At 38.7% G+C, this 22,206-nt stretch overlaps 1 protein-coding gene across 8 annotated transcripts in view; it reads right to left on the reverse strand.

Annotated features, from left to right (window-relative positions):
- BMP2K (BMP2 inducible kinase) overlaps positions 1-20,596 on the reverse strand; it is a 143,356-nt gene extending 122,760 nt beyond the window's left edge. For 6 of the 8 annotated variants that reach the window (XM_074039831.1, XM_074039829.1, XM_074039830.1 and 3 more), the window contains exon 1: positions 20,211-20,596. Coding sequence is in view for 2 of the 8 variants with exons in the window: in XM_005554968.4 (XP_005555025.3) it covers positions 20,211-20,382 (172 nt within the window). In the remaining 6 variants the exon portion in view is untranslated. Of the gene's footprint in view, positions 1-20,178 lie in introns of all 8 variants that reach the window. The other 2 variants (XM_074039828.1, XM_074039832.1) reach the window with 1 other exon arrangement.
- Between the last annotated feature and the right edge of the window lie 1,610 nt (positions 20,597-22,206).

Below are 22,206 nucleotides of genomic sequence, written 5' to 3' on the forward strand. Positions count from 1 at the left end.
TTGAAACCCTTAGGTCAGGTTCCTCACAGGCATCCAGCAGCTATCTCCATCTCCTGTTTCTTTCAACCAAAATCTTCTACAATTTCTTGCAACGCTCACCTTTATGACTTGAATATGGCTTTCTCTATGGACCTGGCTTACTGGCACTTGAGGAAACTAGTTCATTAAAAACATACCAAACTCCAAGACCTTCCTAGGCAGGAGCTGTCTTTCTGATTCTTAGGCCTAAGTGATAAGCTTATTATAATACATTCCCGCCAAATGCAGTGGCTCATGCCTGTAATACCAACAGTTTGGGAGGCCAAGAGAGGACTGCTTGAAGCCAGGAGTTTGAGGCCTGTCTGGCCAACGACGTGAGACGCCCCCATCTCTACAAAAAATTTTAAAATTAGCCAGGTGTGGTGGCCCACACCTGTGGTTCCAAATGAGGAGGAAGTATTCCTCAATTGAGCCCAGGAGTTTGAGGCTGCGGTGAGCTATGATCATGCCAATGCACTCCAGCCTAGGCAACACAGTGAGACGCTACCTCTAAAATAAAAAAGAATACGTTCCTAATCAAAGACAAATTATCTTCAAGATAATCAACATAAAACTTTCTCACACTGCTGAAAGGTCAACCCATTTACAAAAAATATAAAACATATGAGACAAGTTTATAAAGCTGCAAGACCTAAATGAAGAATAACTTTACTGAGAGAAACTTTTAAAACTTAATAAAAATGATAAGACACACTATATTTCTGGAAAGCACTACTTAATACTTTCAATATGCCAATCCCTCCAAATTAATATGGAGTTTTCATATAATGCCAACCAAAATCCCAATACTACCAAATTACCTAGGGTATTTATTAAACCTGAAGTTTTCTGGACCTTTCCCTAAACCTGGAATTGAATCTCTGAGATTCAAGTCAAGGAATCTGTTCAATAAAGCACCCTAGATGAAATTTAAGAATCTCTGCATTACGCCTGTTAGCTACTAATAATCCATCTGAAGGCCATTAACAAAGCCGATATTCATAATGGACTGATTTGATCACTTTTGGGGGTTAAGTTTTTTCCTTCCTTTTAGGAGACTGGCTAAGGAAGAATGCAACCTGTGGAAACAACAGAACTGGCATCACTTGAGAGCTTGCTGATAATGCAGAAACTCCGGCCCTACCCAGATGTACTAAATGTAAGCAGTTTAATAAATCCCAGGTGATTCATATACTTATTAGAGTTTAAGAAGCACTGTGTTAAGGACTAAGACTCCCCAAAAAATATGTTTTAAAAAATTAATATATTTATAACAGGCCAGAGGCATTCATAGCACTCTTGAATTTCCCTGCTATATCACTAGTCTCTAGGGCCCCTCATCACAACTCTCATGCATAAAGCTGAAATGAAGGCTAAAATGAAGCCACTACCTTTTGACTTTCCTTTATTGCCAGTCACAACATCCTTTCCCCTACTTTATATCCACTTTATTTCCCACAGTAGAACAGTCACATTTTAGAAGTAATATCTTTTTATTTTAGCAGAACTGAAAAAGATTACACATTTAGTTCTCTACTAATATTACTCTTTCTCCCTTTTTACATATCAAAACTCCTCCATTCATAAATACAAAGCCTGGATATAGATCACAATCATCCGTTTCACAACTTCCTTCTCACCAGAATATCAGGACCCCCAAAAGCATTAAATTTTAGTGAACTCTTATATATTGCTGTCCAAATTCAGCATTATGCCAACCTCTCCTTGGGACTCCTTTAAGTGGCCTTATAACTGTTAAGTACAAAAATACCTCACCTCTTCCACCAGATTTCCTAAACAGCATCTGCAACTCTTTAACCCATCATCTGTTTTCTCAGATCGCCTTCAATGTTCCCTTCACCCAGTGACCATACTCAGTCACCTCACCTAAACTGCAATTATCTCACAACAGTTAGATAATTAGAGAGCTCTTCCCACGTTCATTTTGTCAACAAATTTTATTAAGTGTCTGTGAAAGTCTCGGGAACACGTTTTAAAAAGGACACCGTATGTGTGAGGCTGTAGTCTATTGAGAGAGAAAGACAAAAAAGTTATTATGGCACACTGTGATAAATGTGAGCAAATGTAACTGAAGGTCAAACGGTTATAATGAAATAATGATGCTTGGAGATACATAATTCAGCATTCTCTCTTCACTTCAACAAGCCCTGAAATTTCATTGTTTTATGAAGTCTTTTTTGATGAGAACTGATTACATAAGTCAAGAATCTATTGCATACACAGCATCACCGACCTATTTAACTAAACAGGCAAACACTTAATTCACATACCCTCCAATTCAGTGGCTTATTTATATAATTATGATTAAAGATAAATAGTAAACAAACATCCCATAACTTTATGGCAGCTAGCATGATGGCTCACACCTATAATCCCAGCACTTTGGGAGGCTGAGGTGGGAGAATCAACTGAGTCCAGTGGTTCAAGACCAACCTGGAAAACACAGTGAGACCTCGTCTCTATAAAAATTTTAAAAATTAGCCAGGCGCAGTGGCACGCACCCGTAGCCCCAGCCACTCAGGAAGTGGAGGTGGGAGGATCGCTTGAGCCCGGGAGGTCAAAGCTGCAGTGAGCCAAGATCGTACTACTGCCATGACAGAGCAAGGACATCTCAAAAGTAAAGGAAAAAATATATATAATTACTACTTTAACACATGCTTAATCTTTTCAAACACTATTAATGCTGAAGTTTAAAAACATATCTCATTCGATCAGGTTCCCAGCATGAAGTGAATGAATCTCCAATTTACTAGTAGATTGTGTTCTGACAGTTTCTAAGTCTACTTTCGGTATTCAGAGTACTTTCCCACAGAAACAGTCTTGTATGTGATTCTTAGGTTCTCAGGTCTGTTTACAGTTTAATACTAACAGTACTATAATACCTAATGACGGTCTATTGAAACTTTTCTATGGAAACATTCATTCAAGGTTCCAACTTGAGAGGCCAAGAATGCATCTCATTGCACCCCAGCAACACAGATTTCACTCAGCCTACCAAACTTAGAAAGGGATTCCCCCCAGATCCAAGATACAACCAGTACCCAAAAGTAACTACAAGCAGAGGTCAGGGAATGAGTCTATGAATTTTACAGCAGTTTCTCGCTTTTCTTTGGTCACTTGGCCTTTTGGGAATATGATGAAAACCATAAGCCCTCTCCCAAGAAAACTGCACATGGATGTCTATGAACCCCAGGCTTATATAACCCCAACTGCAAAGTGCACACTATACAGTGTAAACTGTACACTATAGATCAGCACTGTCTAATATGTCCAATATAATATGAGCCACATACAAAATTTTAAACGTTGTAGTAGCTACATTAACAAGGTAAAAAAAAGTAAAATTAATTTTAATATGTTTTTGGCCCAATATACCCAAAATATTATCATTTCAACATGTAATCAATAGTATAAAAATATTAATAAGGTCTTCTATATTCTTTTCTCATATCAAGGCTTTTATATCCAAGTGCATTTTATATGTATTGCATATCTCAAATCAATGTAGCAACACAAATTTTAAGTACTCTATAGCCACATGTGGCTACTAGCTACTGTATCAGACAGTTTTATTACACTATACATTGTAGACCCAGACACTCTCAAAGTCTTTTGGCCTCAGGATCCCTTTACATTCCTAAAAATTATCAAAAACCAGAGTGCTTCTGCTTACATGGCTTATATAAATCCATATTACATTAGAAATTAAATCTTAAAATTTTTAAACCTTTATTAATTCATTTAAAATAATAAACTCAGAGCATAATATTTTAATAAAAAATGGCTATCTTTTCAAAAGAGAGACTACAGTGGCACTGTTTAACATGCTTGCAAAACTCTAACATCTGGCTTAATAAGACTGTTGGATTCTCACACCTACTTTGACAGTAAATCTATGATATGTTGTTTTGGTTGAATGAAGTACATAAAGATAATTCAGTCTCACGCAGGTAGGTAGAGGAAAAGGTGAACACTATTTTATAGTCTTTTCAGATAACTATGAATAGTCTATTCTTCTTTGCTATTGTAGCAAAACATTATAATTAGTACTTCTCAAAGGTTCGTTGTAATATGGAATCTAAAACCACATCACTGAATTTTTGGCAATTACAATTAAAATCCAGTGGTCAATCTTGTACTTTGTAACATCATGCATTTGGAAAATATAAGTTATACAGATATTCTATTACAGAATTGTTTTAAAAATCACATTTGTTAATATTTATCACCTATATCCTCAGAAAGGCTATTAAAGTAATAGGGAACTGTCAAGCTCACAATGGCTGACACAAGTTTTCTAAAATTCTGATTTTCTTTGAAAGTTCAAATTCCTACATTAATAAGACATGTAATTTGTTTTCCTTGAAGTGACAGGCTCATTTCATCTTTTGAGAAAATGTGTGCCAAATATCCAAGTCTAAATGAATAATCATAGTTTGTCACTGTTTCCAGTAAAGATGATACTCTATGAAAAAGGCAGCTACTTCAGCACACAACTCCATCACCCAAGTGCTCTTCCTCAATTACACCATACTGCTTCCTTATGCAGCAAAAGTGCTTTGTGTGTATTTCCCATTTTTTCACATAAGATATTAAAAAGGCATATACTTAAAAATGGCCAGTAAGCACATGAAAAGATGCTCAAAATCACTAATCATTAAGAAAGTGTCCATCTTTTATGTTCTTCTATAACAATATTGTGATTTTCTTCACAGAGGTTCGCACGTTTCTCATGAGATAGATAACACTTCATTAGGATGGCTGTTATTAAAAAAAGAATTGCAAGTGTTGGTGAGGCAAGGATGTAGAGAAATTGGAGCCCATGTGCAACGCTGTTGGGAATGTAAAATGGTACAGGAACTGTGAACAACAGTAGGGCAGTTCCTCAAAAACATTAAACATAGAATTACCATATGATCCAATAATTCCACTTCTGGATATACACCAAAAAGAAATGAAAGCAGGAACTCAAACGTATACATATTTGTACACCCATATCTACAGCAGCATTATTCACAACAACCAAAAGGTAGAAACAACCCAAATGCCCACAGACAAAATGTGTTATGTATGTACAACTGAATATTATTCAGTCTTAAAAAGGAATGAAATTCTGATGTAGCTACAACACAGATGATACCTTAAAGACATTTTTAAGTAAAATAAGCCAGACACAAAATGCTAAATAATGTTATGATTCCACTTCTATAAGATACGTAGAATAGTCAAATTCATAGAAATGGAAAGTAAATCATGGTTATCAGGGTCTAAAGGAAGAGGGGAAGTGGAAAGTTGGTGTTTGATGGGTATGAAGTTTGTTTAAAATGAAAATTTTCTGGAAATAGTGATGATGAATGCACAACAATTTGAATGTACTTAATGCCACTGAACTGTACACTTAAAAATGGTTATTACGGTGAATCTTATGTATATTTTGAAAAAAAAGAAAAGGTACTCAAGGGCCAAGAGTAATAAAATGCTTTTCACTACCCTTGACTAGTGTTAAGGTGCTTGCAGTGTGAATGTCAATACAGTGTAAATGGTAATTATGTCTTAGCATTATTATGAAAATATTTTTTACCTGATAGACCCTCTATCAAAGGGTCTCGAGGATCCTTTCCCTTGGGGTCCACACACTGCACTTTGAGAACCATTACCAAAATCTATTTTTTCAGAAAGGTCAATTAATGAAGGAAGGAAAGAGTAGGAAAGACCACAAAAGTTTTATTTTTGTTTGTTTTATCTTTTGAAATTAAACAGGCTTACAAGTTGAACAGGATATAAACTGTTCAGGGTATAAACTGGTATACCTTAACAGGTATAAAAAATATTGAGGAACGAGTAACAGTAAGAGAAAAATCAGATAACTGATGGAAAAAAATGGGGGAGAAAAGATGACCAGGGGCTCAGCCTCTAGCTAAAGTGGGAAGGAGAGACAAATATTAGAGCCAGATGGGAGGGGGGAATGGGTTACATTTTTAAAAATTTATTATTATTATTATTATTATTATTGTTATTTAGACACAAGGTCTCACTCTGTCACCCAAGATGGAGTGCAGTGGCACAATCACAGCTCACTGCGGTCTCGAACTCTACCTTGGCCTCCTGAGGTGTAGGCCACCATGCCAGGCTCTACATTTTGACTTATGAAAAAGCTCATTTTACTCAGAAAAACATATAGACACTAGATGAATGCTGCTTGATAATGATGGTGATACTTCCATAGTTTGAAATATATTAGAAATATTATCTTTTTTTATTTTTTGTACTGAGTTTATTTAGGAAGATATAACATATTGACAATATTGAGTCTTCTTAGCTGGTAACATGAAATAGCTCTCCATTTAGACAAGTTTTATTTTATGTTCTTCTAAACAATATTATAATTTTTTTCACAGAGGTTCTGCACATTTCTCATGAGTTTAGCTCTTAGATGATATATATAGTTTTGCTATTACGAATGTAATTTATTTTCTAATTCATTATTACTGAGATGTAAGAAACTATTAAGCTTTATTTTGTAATTACTACTCTACAAATATTTCTTATAAATCCTAGATGCTTTTCAATATTCTTTTGAGTTTTATACCTAAACAATAATGCCATTTCCAAATAAGTTTAGTTTAGAAAGGTTATCCTTTAATGTTTTAAAATCATAAATCAAGCACCATTCTATTTTAACTTTTTACTTGCCTGTGTATAAAAACATGCCAAATGTATCACAAAAGTAATGCCGTGTCATTTTTAAGGAAACTGTTTTATAATATCATAGGAATTTATATCACTGTAAAGATTCAGATATTTTGTATTCCAAGTTTAAGTCTAAAGCATTTTTGCTGTCATCTAATAAACAAAAACTTAAAAGAACCTTGTTTTCTTTTTACTTTGAACACTACACAAATTTACTAGGTAAAATGCAAATAGGGATCTGATATTACAGCACTTCAGATTCCACGCATGATAACACTGAACTAGGAACAGAAGAAAAGGGGAGGATAAGAACTTAGCTATATCTCTTCCTCTTTTACCCTCCTCCTTACCGGAGGTCCTCCGTGTTGCTATGCTAAATTCAACTGAAGAAGCTAAAGTATTGCACCTTTAAGCTACATACTTTACAGTTCACAAATATATTATTTCATTTATGACTTGTCCTCTCTAGACTGAGAGAACAGTCTACCCTGGGAGAAGTTGGAATTTAAACTTTTAAAATTAATCGTGACATCTTAGCTCAAATAACTGCAGCACATGGTTTGATTGCCTTAGGAAAATACAAAGCAGAAAAGTTTTAACTTAGAAACTCAAGCAAAAATGTTTGAGAATACTTCTTCCACCTCATACTCCTCATGCACCCGGGAATACTGCAGCTGCCTTCAGACTATTAAAAGTCCCCAGGTCCCTTAAGCCAGTTCCAAGTACCCACCCCAATCAAAAGACAATGCCCATAAATACAGGAACTATACCTATAGCTACAGGCCAATGCCTATACAGCATAGGAGCTAATTAAAGAGGCATAAGTAAAAGTACTTAGGCATAAGGAAAAAAATGAAAAAAAGAAAAAAAGAAAGAGGCCATAACTACTAGAAAGAGTGCTGGTCACAAGAACTAAGTTCTACTCTCCACAATGAACACTAATAATGTGACTTTGGGTTCATTCATTACTCCCTTTTCTCATTGTTAAATGAGGGAACTAAATTTGGACAATCACTACAATTATGGGAAATTTAATGAAGCACTAGTATTTTCAAAGAAAGACTATGAGTCCAACAATACCAATTGCGATTAATATAATACTTAGGATATTTTCCGAAAGAGGCTCCGAGAACGTCCTATTTTTAATTCAGGTTCTTACACATCGTTCCCTATTATTTCGTCTTCCAAAGCAAAAGAAAAAAAGAAAACAAAAATCGTGGAATTGACCTTATACTATCCATAATGGCCCACCACAACTTTTTGAAATACCTTTAGTGTATTTTTTAAAAAATAAAAAAAAAAAACAGCCACTATTCTAAGATGATAACAAATCTGAACTTTGAATCTGTATATAAGGGTTTCTCAAGTTAGAAATTTATGGGCATTAGTTACATCCAACCTTGAACACTATGGATTCATACACCCCTTACAAATGCACTTCCAACATTTCCTATGGATAGGCAGAAAACACCATACACAAACACATATTTTAAAAAATAAAACTCATGAGTTTGCAATATTTCTGAAGTTCCCACTGCACTGAGGTGAAAAACTATAAAATCCTTAACAGCTACCTTCACTTGTTTAAAAATAAAAACAAGTACCAATTTGGGTTGACATCCTTAGAATTTCTCCTTTGGGTTGTACAAACAACATTTTGCTAAAAGATGAAAATTTACCAAAGATTTAGCAATCCAGTTAACTATTCACTAGGATTTAAACTGAGCTGTCTAGATGAGTTAACTATAATACTGTGCTAATGAAACTAAGGATCTATTCCAATTTCAATTTAGGCCTATTAGGTAGACAAAAAAAAAAAAATCCTTAGATCCACATTACTGCACGTAACAGTTAACTATCTTACATACTCCTGTTAGTGATCATAGAAGACACCATAAAAAGCCTATGCACAGCTGAGCATATATACACCCAACCTCTGAAGAAATAATTCAGAATACATGTCCTACTGATCATGAGTCAGTAGCAACTCTTTTTTCTATATCTGTGTAAAAACATAGGCCATTAACATTCAAAGAAGAGAGTCTGTGATGCAGGCAAGAGAATGAAAAAGTGGGTAATTGCCAGTGATGCATAATTCCACTCCCTAGAAAAATAGTCCTGACAAGATAGAGAAAAAAAAAAAAATTACTTATTAGTAGTATCTTTATGATTCAGAAAGAATAGTAAAACCTAACCACACCACTGACAATCTCATTCAAAAGAGAATACTTATGTAAAAAGTTCCAGGCAGCCCTAACAATGGTCCAATTAGCACAAAGCAAAATAAGTAAATATAACATTTAGGCAACGGGAAGTAGTGTACTGGAACCCTCTCTTCCAGAAAATGAAAGAATAGTCAAGGATGGTTTGCTACCTTCTGACCTTTAGGCCAGGCTTACAAATTTCCTAATCTAAAAGCAAACTCAATGTCTTTCTACCTAGAAAATAAGTACCTTTAATATCATACAGTCCAGTTAGAGGAATCCCCAAAGTTAATGCTCACTTGTTTCCCTCCCCAGGAGCCTTAAGGAGATGAGATCCCCTTCTTTTTCCTAATCCCCTCATCCTCCTAGACACCATTCATCCCATTAAGCCTTGGTACTACCCGCCACTCAAGATAAAGCCATACACAGCTGACCATCCCCAAAACTGTTTCTTCTTAAGATTAGTTATCCAAAGCACATACTTTACACCTACCCAGCTCCCATTCTGTCTAACGGTAGTGGCTCAAGGGAACTCAGGCTAGAACATTTTGAGTCACATCTAATACAAGCAATGCAGTACCCACAAAACAAAGATGTACTATACATGTCACCATAACAGAAATAAAACAGGCTAGGAGTCCAAAAATAAATCTGGTAGTATTTTTTCATCCATCTATTTAAGGTTAGAACTACATTATTACCAAATATCTCTATCTCCTTACTTTAAAATGGACAGAACTTCAAAAACAGGGTCAGCCTTCTCCTAAACATCAACTGAACAGTTTGATATGTCAAGTATGGCTGCTATCCAATTGTTTCATAGTAATTTGCAGCAAGCCCTCTGATTACTTTTCAAAACCGAAACTCAACCTCTTACAGAGGTACTGAATACTATCACGAATACAGCACTGCAAGAGATAAAAGATGAATACAAGGCCAAGCATGGTGCCTCACACCTGTAATCCCAGCACTTTGGGAGGCCAAAGCAAGGGGACCATTTTAGGCCAGGAGTTCAAACCCAGCCTGGATAACAAAACAAGATCCCATCTCTACCAAATATTTTAAAAATAATGAGGGGGAAAAAAGAATGAATACAAGATAAGCTTTAAAAGAATTAAATTTCAAAGTAGAGAAAACTACACATTTTATTAGCATTGAACAAAGCTATTTAAGATAAGTGCTATATGAGTAACAGTTGCTAAGCAGAGCAAGGGAAGGCATAATTACACTTATTTTATTGTAGATAGGGTTTCAGGAAAAAATAAAGATTGCAAAAAAGTAACTATTTTAAATATATCCTACAAGACCCAATTTTTAACAGAATGGTGGAGGCCAGTATTTGCATTCTGGGCAAACATAACAACATAAGCTAAAAAACAGAAATGGGAAAGTGTAGCAAGGTGGCACATGCCTATTGTCCCAACTATCTGGGAGGCTGAGGCAAGAGGACTGCTTGAGGCCAGTAGCTCAAGGCTGCAGTGAGCTATGATCACACCACTGCACTCCAGCCTAGCCAACACAACCTTGTCTCGAAACACACACACATACACACACACACACACACACACACACACAGAGGCACAAATTGGGTAGCTTATAAGCAATAGAATGTCTTACTGTTATGGAGACTGGAAATCCAAGACCAAGGTGCTGGCAAATTCAGTGTCTGGTAAGGGCTTGTTTCCTCATAGATGGCCATCTTCTAACTCTACCCTCATATAGTGGAAGGGATAAGGGATCTCTCTGGGACCTCTTTTATAGGGGCATTAATTCCATTCATGAGGGCTCTCATGACCTAATCAATTCCCAAGGGCCCCATCACTAAATATCATCACCTGGGGGGTTGGGATTTCAACATATGAATTGGGGGAGGAGTCACAAACATTCAGACGATAGCAGAAAGCTGGAGAGAAGTGCAGAAAATATCAAGCATAAGAGTGTAATATACATAGGGAGTAAGAGTGAGAGATTAAGGCTAGAGAGGTGGGTTGGAGGTCACACTGCAGAGGGTCCTGAATCCTAGAGTAATCAGTTTGTACTTTACTTGGTTAGGCAAATAAGAGAGTGACATGAGCATAAGTCCATTTTAGGAAGAATAAGCTGGAAGGAATACAAGAACTGGTTTGGCAAGGAAAGAGTCTGAAAGAACAGTCCAAATGCTAATATAATTCTCTAAATGAGATGTATTAAGGACCCAAATTAGGGCTGACAGCATTGGAAACAAAAAGTACCCAATTTCCCATACATATCATGGGTAAACTTTCTATCTGTAAACTTAATCGGAGAAAGTACTGTCACACCTCCTCCTCATATATTCTTTTTGAATAAAAAGGTTTTGTTACTTTCTAATACTCTCTAAAATATATATATTGTGCATGAGTCTCTTAGAAAACACAATCAAGATAGTAAAATAAGCAATTAAGGTGGCATGCCCACTGAAACTAAATAGTATTCTGAAATGTCACACAATTTAATTTGAGTTTCTACCCAGATCTCAAGGAGTAGCATGTAAGGCAACTTCTTTGAAAAGACCTTTTTCCAATGATTAAAAAATAATTTTAGGCCGGGCACAGTGACTCATACCTGTAATCCCAGCACTTTGGGAAGCCAAGGTAGGCAGATCACCTGAGGTCAAAAGTTAGAGACCAGCCTGGCCAACATGGTGAAACCCCATCTCTACTAAAAATACAAAAATTAGCCAAGTGTGGTGGCAAGAACCTGTAATCCCAGCTACTTGGGAGGCTGAGGCAGGAGAATCGCTTGAACCCAGGAGGCAGAGGTTGCAGTGAACCAAGATTGAACCACTGCACTCCAGCCTGGGCAACAGAGCAAGACTCCATCTTGAAAATAATAAAATAAAAATAATTTTATACTTTAGGATTAAAAAATAAATTGCCATTCCATTGTAAAGTCTGTCAAAGAACTCAAATTGTATAACGACCAAACACAATCCTTTCATTACGGTCTCAATCCTGAAATTGTTCATTGCTATTCCTCCCTATCCCATGCTCCTCACTTATCGAAAACAGCAGTAAAAATCAGTTATATAGACAGAATCCAAGAATACTAAAATGGAAAAGGATGTTACAAACTCATTTTATCCACTTCATTTTTTTCTTGAGGAAACTGAAGTCAAAACGTCACAATGCAAGTTAGAGGCAGAACAGGGATTACCAGCTGGTCTTTTTCCCCCTGACAGATGCATCCAAGAAGGCACTATTTCAAAGATAATTAAAAATGTTAAAATGGGCAAACTAGTAGCAACAATCATTCTATATTTTTAAATAATACTGACTGCAAAACGCCTCTAATGTTACTGCAATTCTACAAGACTAGGATAAACCAAAAACAAAGTCTCTCTGTAGAAAAGGCCTTACAACCACTTTCCTGCAGAGAGAGACTTTTGAAACAGTTAGCAGACATGTGCTGACTGACCTCATTTGTAAAGCTGATACACATAGACAAAGAATCTCCAAATTAACTAAGTGCCTAACTATTTAAAACAGCTCAGTCATTAACTACTCAACTTCCCAACTTAGTCTCCTAAAAATAGCAAGCTGTGGGTAGATGAATGGTTCACCAGATGCATGCAAGATAAAACTAAGGAATAAACAGTCCCCATCCCTTGGAGATGAAATATTATACCCGACCACTAGAAAAGTGTGGCAGCTTTGAAATGGTAGTTCAGGACTCTTAATTTTGGAACCCCAAGTCAAGGCTTTAATCATTTTGATAGCTACCAAATGAGCTCTAATAGATGTATATGAAACTATTTCAAGTTTTGACAAAAAAATAGGAGGGAAATGGTGAAAGAAAACCAAGATAATATACAAGATCATAAAGAACACTATAGAAAACTCAGGATCAACATAAGGACATCCATCTCACTTTCTAATATGTTCTCTAACATTAACATCATCAAGGACCTTTCCAAGTTTCCCTCCTGTGCACCCCATGATCAAACATACTAACAAATATTAATTCATTTTCATTATTTTTAAAATATCAAAGACAGAGCCTTTTCAATCTGCCCAGCATGAGAATGTCAGTATTAACCACAATAGTTGACTACAGCCTAAAAGCAAAGATATTTGGCATGTTTGTACAATTTAGCACTTTTATTTATATATATATATATATATATATATATATATATATGTGTGTGTGTGTATATATATATATATTTTTTTTTTTTTTTTTTTTGAGACAGCATCTTGCTCTGTCACCCAGGCTGGAGTACAATGGCTCTATCTCACCACACTGCAACCTCTGCCACCCAGGCTCAAGGGATTCTCCTGCCTCAGCCTCCTGAGTAGCTGTTATTACAGGCACATGCCACTACGCCTAATATTTGTACTTTTAGTAGAGACAGGGTTTCACCCTGTTGGCCAGGCTGGTCTTGAACTCCTGGCCTCAAGTGATCTACCTTTCTCGGCCTCCCAAAGTGCTGGGATTACATGCGTGAGCCATCATGCCCATTCTGTACAATTTAGCTCCTTTACTGGAGATAAATGCACTATAAATTTCCACTATTTTTTTTGGAACACTGAAAATTTAGAATTGTTTTAGTGTCAGTAGCTTGTCATTGAATAAAACTGCTACCTCTAGAGGAAATACATCAATGGACAATCAAAATTACATCCTAGGAGCTATCACTACAATAATAACATAACCCAAAAGAGAACCATTTGTTAATAATATTGTATATAGTGTCCTTTGTTGCAAATAATTTCCATTTTATTGTAAAATCATATGCTACTATATAAGTCAAAATTTTATACAGCTGACTGAAACTTGAAAATTCAATATGGCTGAGGTACACATAATTATCCAACAAACTATTCAGATATTTTGCAAACATAAATGTGATATTTATTCAGGATAAATGTGACACCAAATATATAATCAAGTCACTACAATTTCCAAATCAGATTTCACTGAAAGCTTATAACTAAATCTGAACTTAAAAGTTCACTCATATTTATGAGAAGATTTGTCAATGCACTGTTAGGTACTGTCACACATTATCTTCTCTAATCTTCATAATAGATATTACCCCCTTGTTTCAGAAGAGGAAACAATGTTTTCTAAGAGCTGAATTAAACAACAAAAAAAGGTGCTGAGTAAGTACTACTGGACAACTGAAAGCACAGGCGAACAGACCTTGTTTCTACACTCAAAAAGCTCAGCACCCAAAAAAAGCTGCCAAAATCAACCACAAAATGTAAAACAATTTCACAACTGCATGTAACTGAGTTTTTAAAAACTCAGTCACCTTTGTAGGATAAATAAAAATATAACGTCAATAAAGCAAGATAACTACAAGGGGGCATCTGGGTTATTTTTTTTTCCTTTCCTGTTTCAAGTTGCTAAGTGAAACTACACTGCCTTAACTGCTGTTTGTCTTCACCAAACTAGAAAGTTCAGAGCCCTCTGGCCTAAGTACAAAACCTCTGATGGTCCAGTAAAGAGCCCTCCATGGGTGCTCTTCAATTTGCAAATTAGGCCTTAAATTCTACTGAAGATCATCATCTGATTAAAAAGAAAAAAGAAAAAGAAAAGTCAAACATCATTTCCTTTGAGAAGTAGCTGAATGTTTACAGTATGGCCAACTTGTGTGATACAGTATCAATTAAAACAGAGTCTGTCTAGCCTTAAGAATTTTACTATCTGGTAGTGGAGGTGACAGAGGAACAGTAGTTAACAACCTTAGTGTTTCTGGATGCTTACATAATTCCATCTCAAGACAGGTTAAATGTGACAAGAGGGGAAAAAGCAAATAGTTACAAGCGTCTACAGAAAGGAGGAAGTGATCATAACCATTACTTAGGAAACAGGGATTACAAAGGCGAAGGCAGAGTGCTAGGCAAGTACAAGATTGTGGAGCACATTGCGCCAGGCGCAAAGAGTATTCACCCAGCAAATAATTACAGGTAAGCTTTTAAAGATAAGAAGTGAGCATGAATAACTGTGAATGCCAGGTCAAAAAATGTGATCAAGTAAGATGACTCTGCAGCAACACAACTGTTCACTCCCTCCCCTTCTTGAAATACTCTCAAGTTTCCAGGTACCAGAGCATCCTGGTATTCCTCATACCTCTCTAGCACCTTCTTCTTAGTCTTCTTCGCCCGCTCTAAATCAGTGGTACTCAACAAATGGTTCCTGAACCAGCAGCATCTGTATCACTGAAAGAGTGGGCCTCACTCAGACATAATCAAAAGTTGAGGACCGTCCTCAGCACTTTGTGTTTTACCAAATCCTCTGAATGTTTACAATGAATACTAATGTCTGAGACGGATACACTAGAGGAGTCCTTCAATGAGCACCTTCTCATTCCTACACTCTCCCTACATCCATCCTCTCCCAGGGCTTTAAATAACAGCCAGGGGCTCACTAATCAATCAGAAGTACCATCTCTAAGCCCAAACACCTTTGCTGAGTTGCAGACCACATACCCAACTTCCCATTTGATATTTCCTCTCAGATATCTCATCCAAACACGTCTCTAAACATGTCTAGAACTACAGGCTGTCCTCCAAACACCTCAAAAAAATAAAATAAAAAATCTGTTCCTTCCTTATGTTCACAAATGGTACTTTCACCTGAGAGATACATAAGCAAGTCATTCCTAACACTTCCTATGACCACCACAAGGTCTTCCCATTTAAGCATTATCATCTTCATCTCCACTGTCACCATTCTAACCTTATAATTTGTATACCTCTCTACACAGCAATCAGCATGATCTTGTAAAAATACAAATCAGAGCATGTCACTGCCCCAATTCAAATCCTTCAACAGCTTCCCGTTGCATTTCAGATAAAACCTAAACTCCTCAGCATGGTATACTAAGCCCTGGACCCTGGTTACCTTGCCAACATCATCTTGGATCTCTCTTACATGTGATTTATTCACTGTAGTCCACAGCTCTGAGCATATTTCAGTTTCTGAAACTTCCTTCCCTCGCATAGAGACTTCAGTCTTCATGACATACTTCAAGTCACCCCGACCTCACACCTCTGTTTTTACCTAACTTTTTTCATCCTTCAGGTTTCTGTTGAAAGATCAAAAAGGCCTTCCTTGACCCCCCAAACTGAATTGTCTCATAAAACGCTGCACATTGTCTTCACAACACATATCAAAAATTTTAACTATAGTAACTTGGTGATTTTGGTTTGCTTGTTTAGCATTTATCTTCCACACTAATCTGTAAGTTTCATAGGCCAGAAGAATACCTCCACTATTGTCCTCTACTATGTTAAGTAGCACCTAGCAGTGCTTAGCACACAAAAGGCATTTAACGAAGTTGTGTAGTAGTTAACAGTTGTTGATATTTTTATTTGATCCTCCCCTTCTTTCTATCCTCTCTGTCTTCTCTTGGGAATGTTAACTTAGAAGTTACTGGGCAGCCACAGATTGTTTCTGCAAATGAGATATAACGCTTAAATCCATCATTTCCCTACTAATTTACAGTGCAAAATCAGATGTATAGTACAACCTTCCTGAAAAATTAACAATGAGAACTGGCTAATACTTTGCTTATCTAAGCATTTAACTCTAAGAGAAATACCGAGCTATTTTTAAAGAACCCTGTAGTAAATTCCTAGCCTCCAATTACTACCAAGCCAATAACCCCCAACACCCATCTCAGTTAATCTTACCCACATCACCATATTCACACTATCATTCTATCCAGCCCCCATAACCTCGTGATTACATTATCTCAACAAGTTATCTCTGCTCTCCCAGTCTCAACACCCCATTTTAGACCCACTTTGTACCAAGGACATTTAGAGAAAACAGTGTCCCCTACTCAAAAACCAACTTATTATCAATCAGTACTAAATTCCTCAGACTAGCACCAAAGGCTTGTTATGCAAAGGTGATGCCTGTGGTCAATGGTCAACAAGCCAATACTAGGTTTTAGTAAAAACCTGGAAGGTTACATTGAATTAATTATATGAGCCTGACAATTTGTCACTGTTTGAAGCTAAAACCAACATATGGCTCTCCCTCATTTCTACAGACCAAAGTTGGGATCTGCTTAGCAAAGACTCCTAAACAGTTTTTGAGAAAAAAACATGAACTGCCTCACTATGCTATCAGTCCTTTAAACCTTGAGGAGGAACTAAAAGGTGCAAGTTCTATTTTCAGACATTTATGTGCTTGACTACAAAGATATTATGATGCAAAGTATATATAATGTTTCAGAGAGAAAACTTTTTAACAGTTTAGTTATAACATACAACCTACCCCTGAGAATATGCTTTTTAAATTATAGACATAAAATGTGTATATACATATCTACCTATAACAATGGTTGCTCCTCATTAGTTGGGGATACTATATTTGCAAATTCATCTACTCACTAACATTTGTACCCCCAAAATCATTACTCATAGCACTTCCACTGTCATCTGCAGACATGTGCACAATTGTGAAAAATGTGAGTCTACTGACGTGCACATTCTTGCTTCAGCTTACATACTGTAAACAAGTGTCCTTTTCATGGTCTATTTAGTGCCATGTTTTTCTCATTTTTGTGCTTGCTATTGGTGATTTCACTGTTGAAAACAGTCCCCAAACATAGTGCTAAAGTGCTGTCTAGTGTTCAAGGAGCAAAGACTACAGAGAAAACACAAATGTTAGATAATCTTCATTGAGGCATGAGTTACAGAGCTGTTGGCCATGATTTCAACGTTAATAAATCAACCAAATATATTAAATAAGGTGCGTTTTAGGCTGCAACACACATAAAACAAGGTTGTATCTTAATCAGTTGACAAAAATGTTGTGACCAGAGGTTTTCAGGAATCTAATACTGTAGTAGGAGCAGTGCTTCAGTATTTGCTAATCCAGTTTTCACGGTGACCTTTTGGAACGTAACTAATTATATACAAATAACAAGAGAGATGGACTGATTTATTGAAAAGACACTGCAGAGGTCATTATAAGTAAGCTACCAATGTTTGCAGGAGCATGGCAAAAACACTTCAGGGCACAGCATCTACCGGGTCTTCCCAACTCTGTTTAAAAAACTTTGGGCCAAAGCAAAAAATGCAAAACCTACCAAGTTTGTGCTTTGGTCTATCTTAGCTTCCACCCCTTTTCCTACTCAGTGGTATGCCTCTCCCCAAATCAAGTACTCTTACATTTCAATGCATTTTCACAAGCACATGGCCCAATCTAATGATCAGGCAGATCTATCAATTATTGATTAATCAAACTTAAATGCGAACTACACTTGTGCTTAAACATCTTGTCTAAATTGTGGCACTATTTGGAAGGGAGAGGGGATATTAAGCATCTGAAATAAGAACAGACCGGCCAGGATCAAAAAGTAAACTGATTATACATAGACAATTTCAGTTGTGTGGGTGATGGAGACAGAAAAAACATACAAGGAAAGAAAAGCTAGGCCTTGGCCTCCCTTCCAGGAAATTAAAGCTGGGGTGTAGCATGGAGAAGTTTCATCTTCCAAAAGGATTTCTTCAACCCTTGCTTCCTCCTAGCATTTGATTGTTGATTTTTCAAAAGAAAGGATACATTTATGGCAAAAGTCAGTGGAACACTCTAACAGTGACATTAGCGCTTGAAATAAATTTTTATTCTTCGCTGTGGTTGAACGAACTCTCCTTTTGAAATTCATCTTTATTTTTTATTTTCCAAAATTATTTTTTATTGAAAATGGCTTGCTTAGGGTAGTGATAAGATATGCTTAGGGTAGTGAGTGATACCAGTTACAAATTCAAAACCTAGTTTGTGAAATGTCAACATTTTTTTTTTCTATTAAATAAAACACCCTTTTGGGATCTGGTGGAATGAAGTGAGTGTAACACTACTCAAGCTACACTTCAATTAGTTATTAAAACTATTCAAAGACAGAATATGGCATTTGAGTCAATAGCCATGTGTTTTTAAAACCTACAACACAATCTAAACCAACAATTGAAATTCATGTGTAATAAAGAGCTAGAAAACTTCATAGTATAGTAAATCTTTAATAAGTACCACTCACCACATATTCATTCTTCTGAAAAACTAAGGATCCTCCTTCTCCCACCTCTCCAAGTTTCGGCTAAGATCATTATTCTGAGCAATGGTTCACGACACAATGTGTACAACTCAATAATTCACGATTTCTTTCTCTTTCAAATATTTTATACAAAAATATTCAGGTTTTTTCCCTTGTGCTAATTTACTGTTGTTTATAGCATTTCAAAAATACAAGCAAAATCTCAGTCTACTGTTTTCAAACCACATCAACGTCTAACTCTCGGAGAACTTAATCCACTCTTCGATTTCTTTTATCTTAACCATAGAACTCAAAAGGGCCATTTATCAACAAAAAGTATTTCTTTTAAAGAGTTTATTTTGTAATGTCATTTTGCAATTAAAAACTCAAAGGCCAATGAAGCATGAAGCACACAGGGCAAGTATTTTCTACAAGGCAATTATGCCAGAAATACAAAACTAAATTCCAAGTTTTTATTTTAAAATGCAGTAAACTTTTTTTGTAAGTAGACTTCTACCTGCCGTCATAACCTGTTCCAGGTCATGAAGGACCGACCACAAAACTTTGCAAACGAAAATTAACCTGCTTTCATATCACCTTTTAAACTACTATCAGAGAGACATACTGGGAGGGCATGAATAGCACCTTGTCCAACAGAGAAGATTCTAAATAACAAACACAAATGGGCTTCAAGTTTACCTGCTTCTCAGTGCAACCTACTAACTGAATTTAGAGCAAAGGATCACCTCCAACACGCACACATGCACACAAATACATTGTTTTTCAACATATGACTGAGCTGCAGCAAACCCGAGCTTGACACCAGGGGCTGCAGGGTCCTATGCCCTGCAGCGCGGGTGGAGGCTCAGATGAAGAGGCCAACGCATGACACTCGTCTGAGCCACAGCTGGCAGAACAGAGCTTCAATCCTGCTCGATCTGACCCTCTAATGAGTCACTGGCCCAATCACAACACCTACCCACTTCCTAGCACGTCTTCTATCTATTTTCTCGCGTCAAAAAGCACAGAAAATGATTTAAACTAGGTATGAGAGAACTGTGCACCGGCCAGATCAGCCAGCGGCAAGAAAAGCCAGCTTAAGAGAGAAAGCCCGAGTCACTCTTTTAAGAGTCCCCGCTGGCCCGGCAGCGGAGGAACAACGGGGTATAAAAGTCAGTTCGGAGGGCGATGACCCGGAGAAGCCGCCGCCACACCCCAACCCTCCCTCACCTGCCTGTCCGAGCCTCCCCGGACGCCCGTACCTTCGGCCAGCGACTCTTCCAGGGTGACCTGGTGGCGGCCGACCGCGAACACCCGGACCCCTACGGACGAGCCGCCGGAGCCGCAGCCGGCCCCGGCCCCGCCAGCACCGCCACCCGCCGCTCCGCCGCCGCTGCCGCCCTCCGACTTGGGCATCCGAGAGAACTTCTTCATGGTCCCGCCGGCGTGCTGGAGGGCGCAGGGAGCGCGCAAGGGCGAGGGAGAGGGCAAATCCCTGGCCCGGCGCGCAGCCGGGCGTCCGCAAGGGGTCGCCGCCCCTGGCCGGTCCAAGCGTCCGTGCGCGCTGCGGCCCGCGAAACCTCACATTCTGCGCTCCCCAAGCGCACAGCCCGGGCCCCGCCGCCCGCTCCGCGGCTCCGCTGCAGCTGCCCAGCTCCCGCAGAGGGCGGTGGGGAGGGTGGGGACGGGGCGGGGCGCGAGGGGGCGGGTCTGATTGCAGGGGCGACGCCGCCGCCTCCGCAAGTGCCCCAAGCGCCCCGCCGCCTCACTAAGCGCCTGGAGCGCAAGCCGGGGTAGAGGGAGAGAGCGAAGGAGGCGGGGCGGCCGGCCCCTCCAGGGAGTGGGCTGGACGTCTCTGGCCGCAAACCCGCAGTACCGCAGCCCGTCGCGCCTGCCGCCGCCCCAGCCGGACCAGAGCCGCCCGCCACTCGTGGCCGTTGGCGGGGGTGGGGGGGCGCTGCTGCCTACCGCTCACTGAGGCCGGGCGCCTCGCGCAGGCGCGCTGCCCGCGCCGCCGGAAGTGACGGTTCCGGCTCTTGTCACGTGGAGGGGGACCAAGGGAGGTGATTGTGGGGGTTGGGGACTAGGGCAAAGTCGGGGGTCCCTGGTCCGGGGTTGCGCTGGGAGGGTACTGACCAGGCCCGACTTCGAGCAGGGAGGTGGCCCTGGGACTGGCTCCCGCGCTAGTCACGCACCCGGGTCCGTCATGTCGGCTAGGAGTCGCTATGTCACTCTAGGGGCTTAAAAATGCCGCCAACAACTTTACCCATGCTAAGGAACTTCTCGCTTCGTTTCTTAGCCAGTTTTCCAGGCCTTCTCCCTTGAGAATCTCCTTCCGCTCGCCCACCCTGAGCGTGGGACGTGGGAGCAGGACGGAACTGGAGTGGTTTCCAGTAACTGGACTTCTAAAGCCGACTCGGTGTCGTCGCGCTGTGTAGCGGACGCTTGTGCTGGGAAGCGTTTTGCAGTTTATAAATTACTTAGGAGTACTTTAAACATCTCACTCCTGGTGTACGACAGCCATATGGGGGTATTCAGAGCAAGTATTAAGCGTTTTACAGACCATTTATCACCCTTCGCTAAAACTTAACGGAGTCGCCCAAGGTCACACAGCTGGCTCGCGGTAACTGGGGACCATTCTTTGATTCATAATTTTTTGCTTTTGGCCACCCTGAAGAAGTAGGTTAGGGTCAGATCGTTGACAAACGGGCAAATCTAGGGCTGTTTGAAAGCAAAAGCGACCACTGCGTCCCCCTCTTAAAGAGATTTGCACCCCCTGCCAAAAAAAAAAAAAAAAAAAAAAAAAGCCCCGTTGCATCAATTTTATAAACTTCAGGAGTCTCCTGACTGCAGGGTGAAGCAGCAAAAGAAATACGGGAGTAAACGTTCAGGAGTGATAGGGAATGGAAAACTGTAGAGCCTATGTAAAGAGAGCAGCCAATTCTGAGCTCCAGCCTACTTTTCCACAGAAGAAGATATGCACACACACTGCTCAGAAGTTACAGTTTCTTAAGAGAACCAAAAACCTGGAATTTTTTCTAATGTGGCATTTTCCTAATTTTTAAAATATAGACCAAATAAATTGTATCTGCAGGGCTCCAGTATGCACCTTCTATGAAAGTAGGTGAATGTGGTTCTATCCCCACCCCATTTCTTTATTTTTAATGAGATAACGGGTGGAAACATTACAAAATGTGCTTAGACAAAAACTTTGAACTTAAAATCCTTGTTCGTTCTTCTCTGCTATTTGAAGAGAAG

Source organism: Macaca fascicularis, chromosome 5 (genome assembly GCF_037993035.2).
Source record: "Macaca fascicularis isolate 582-1 chromosome 5, T2T-MFA8v1.1".
In the NCBI taxonomy this organism is placed as follows: Eukaryota; Metazoa; Chordata; class Mammalia; order Primates; family Cercopithecidae; genus Macaca; species Macaca fascicularis.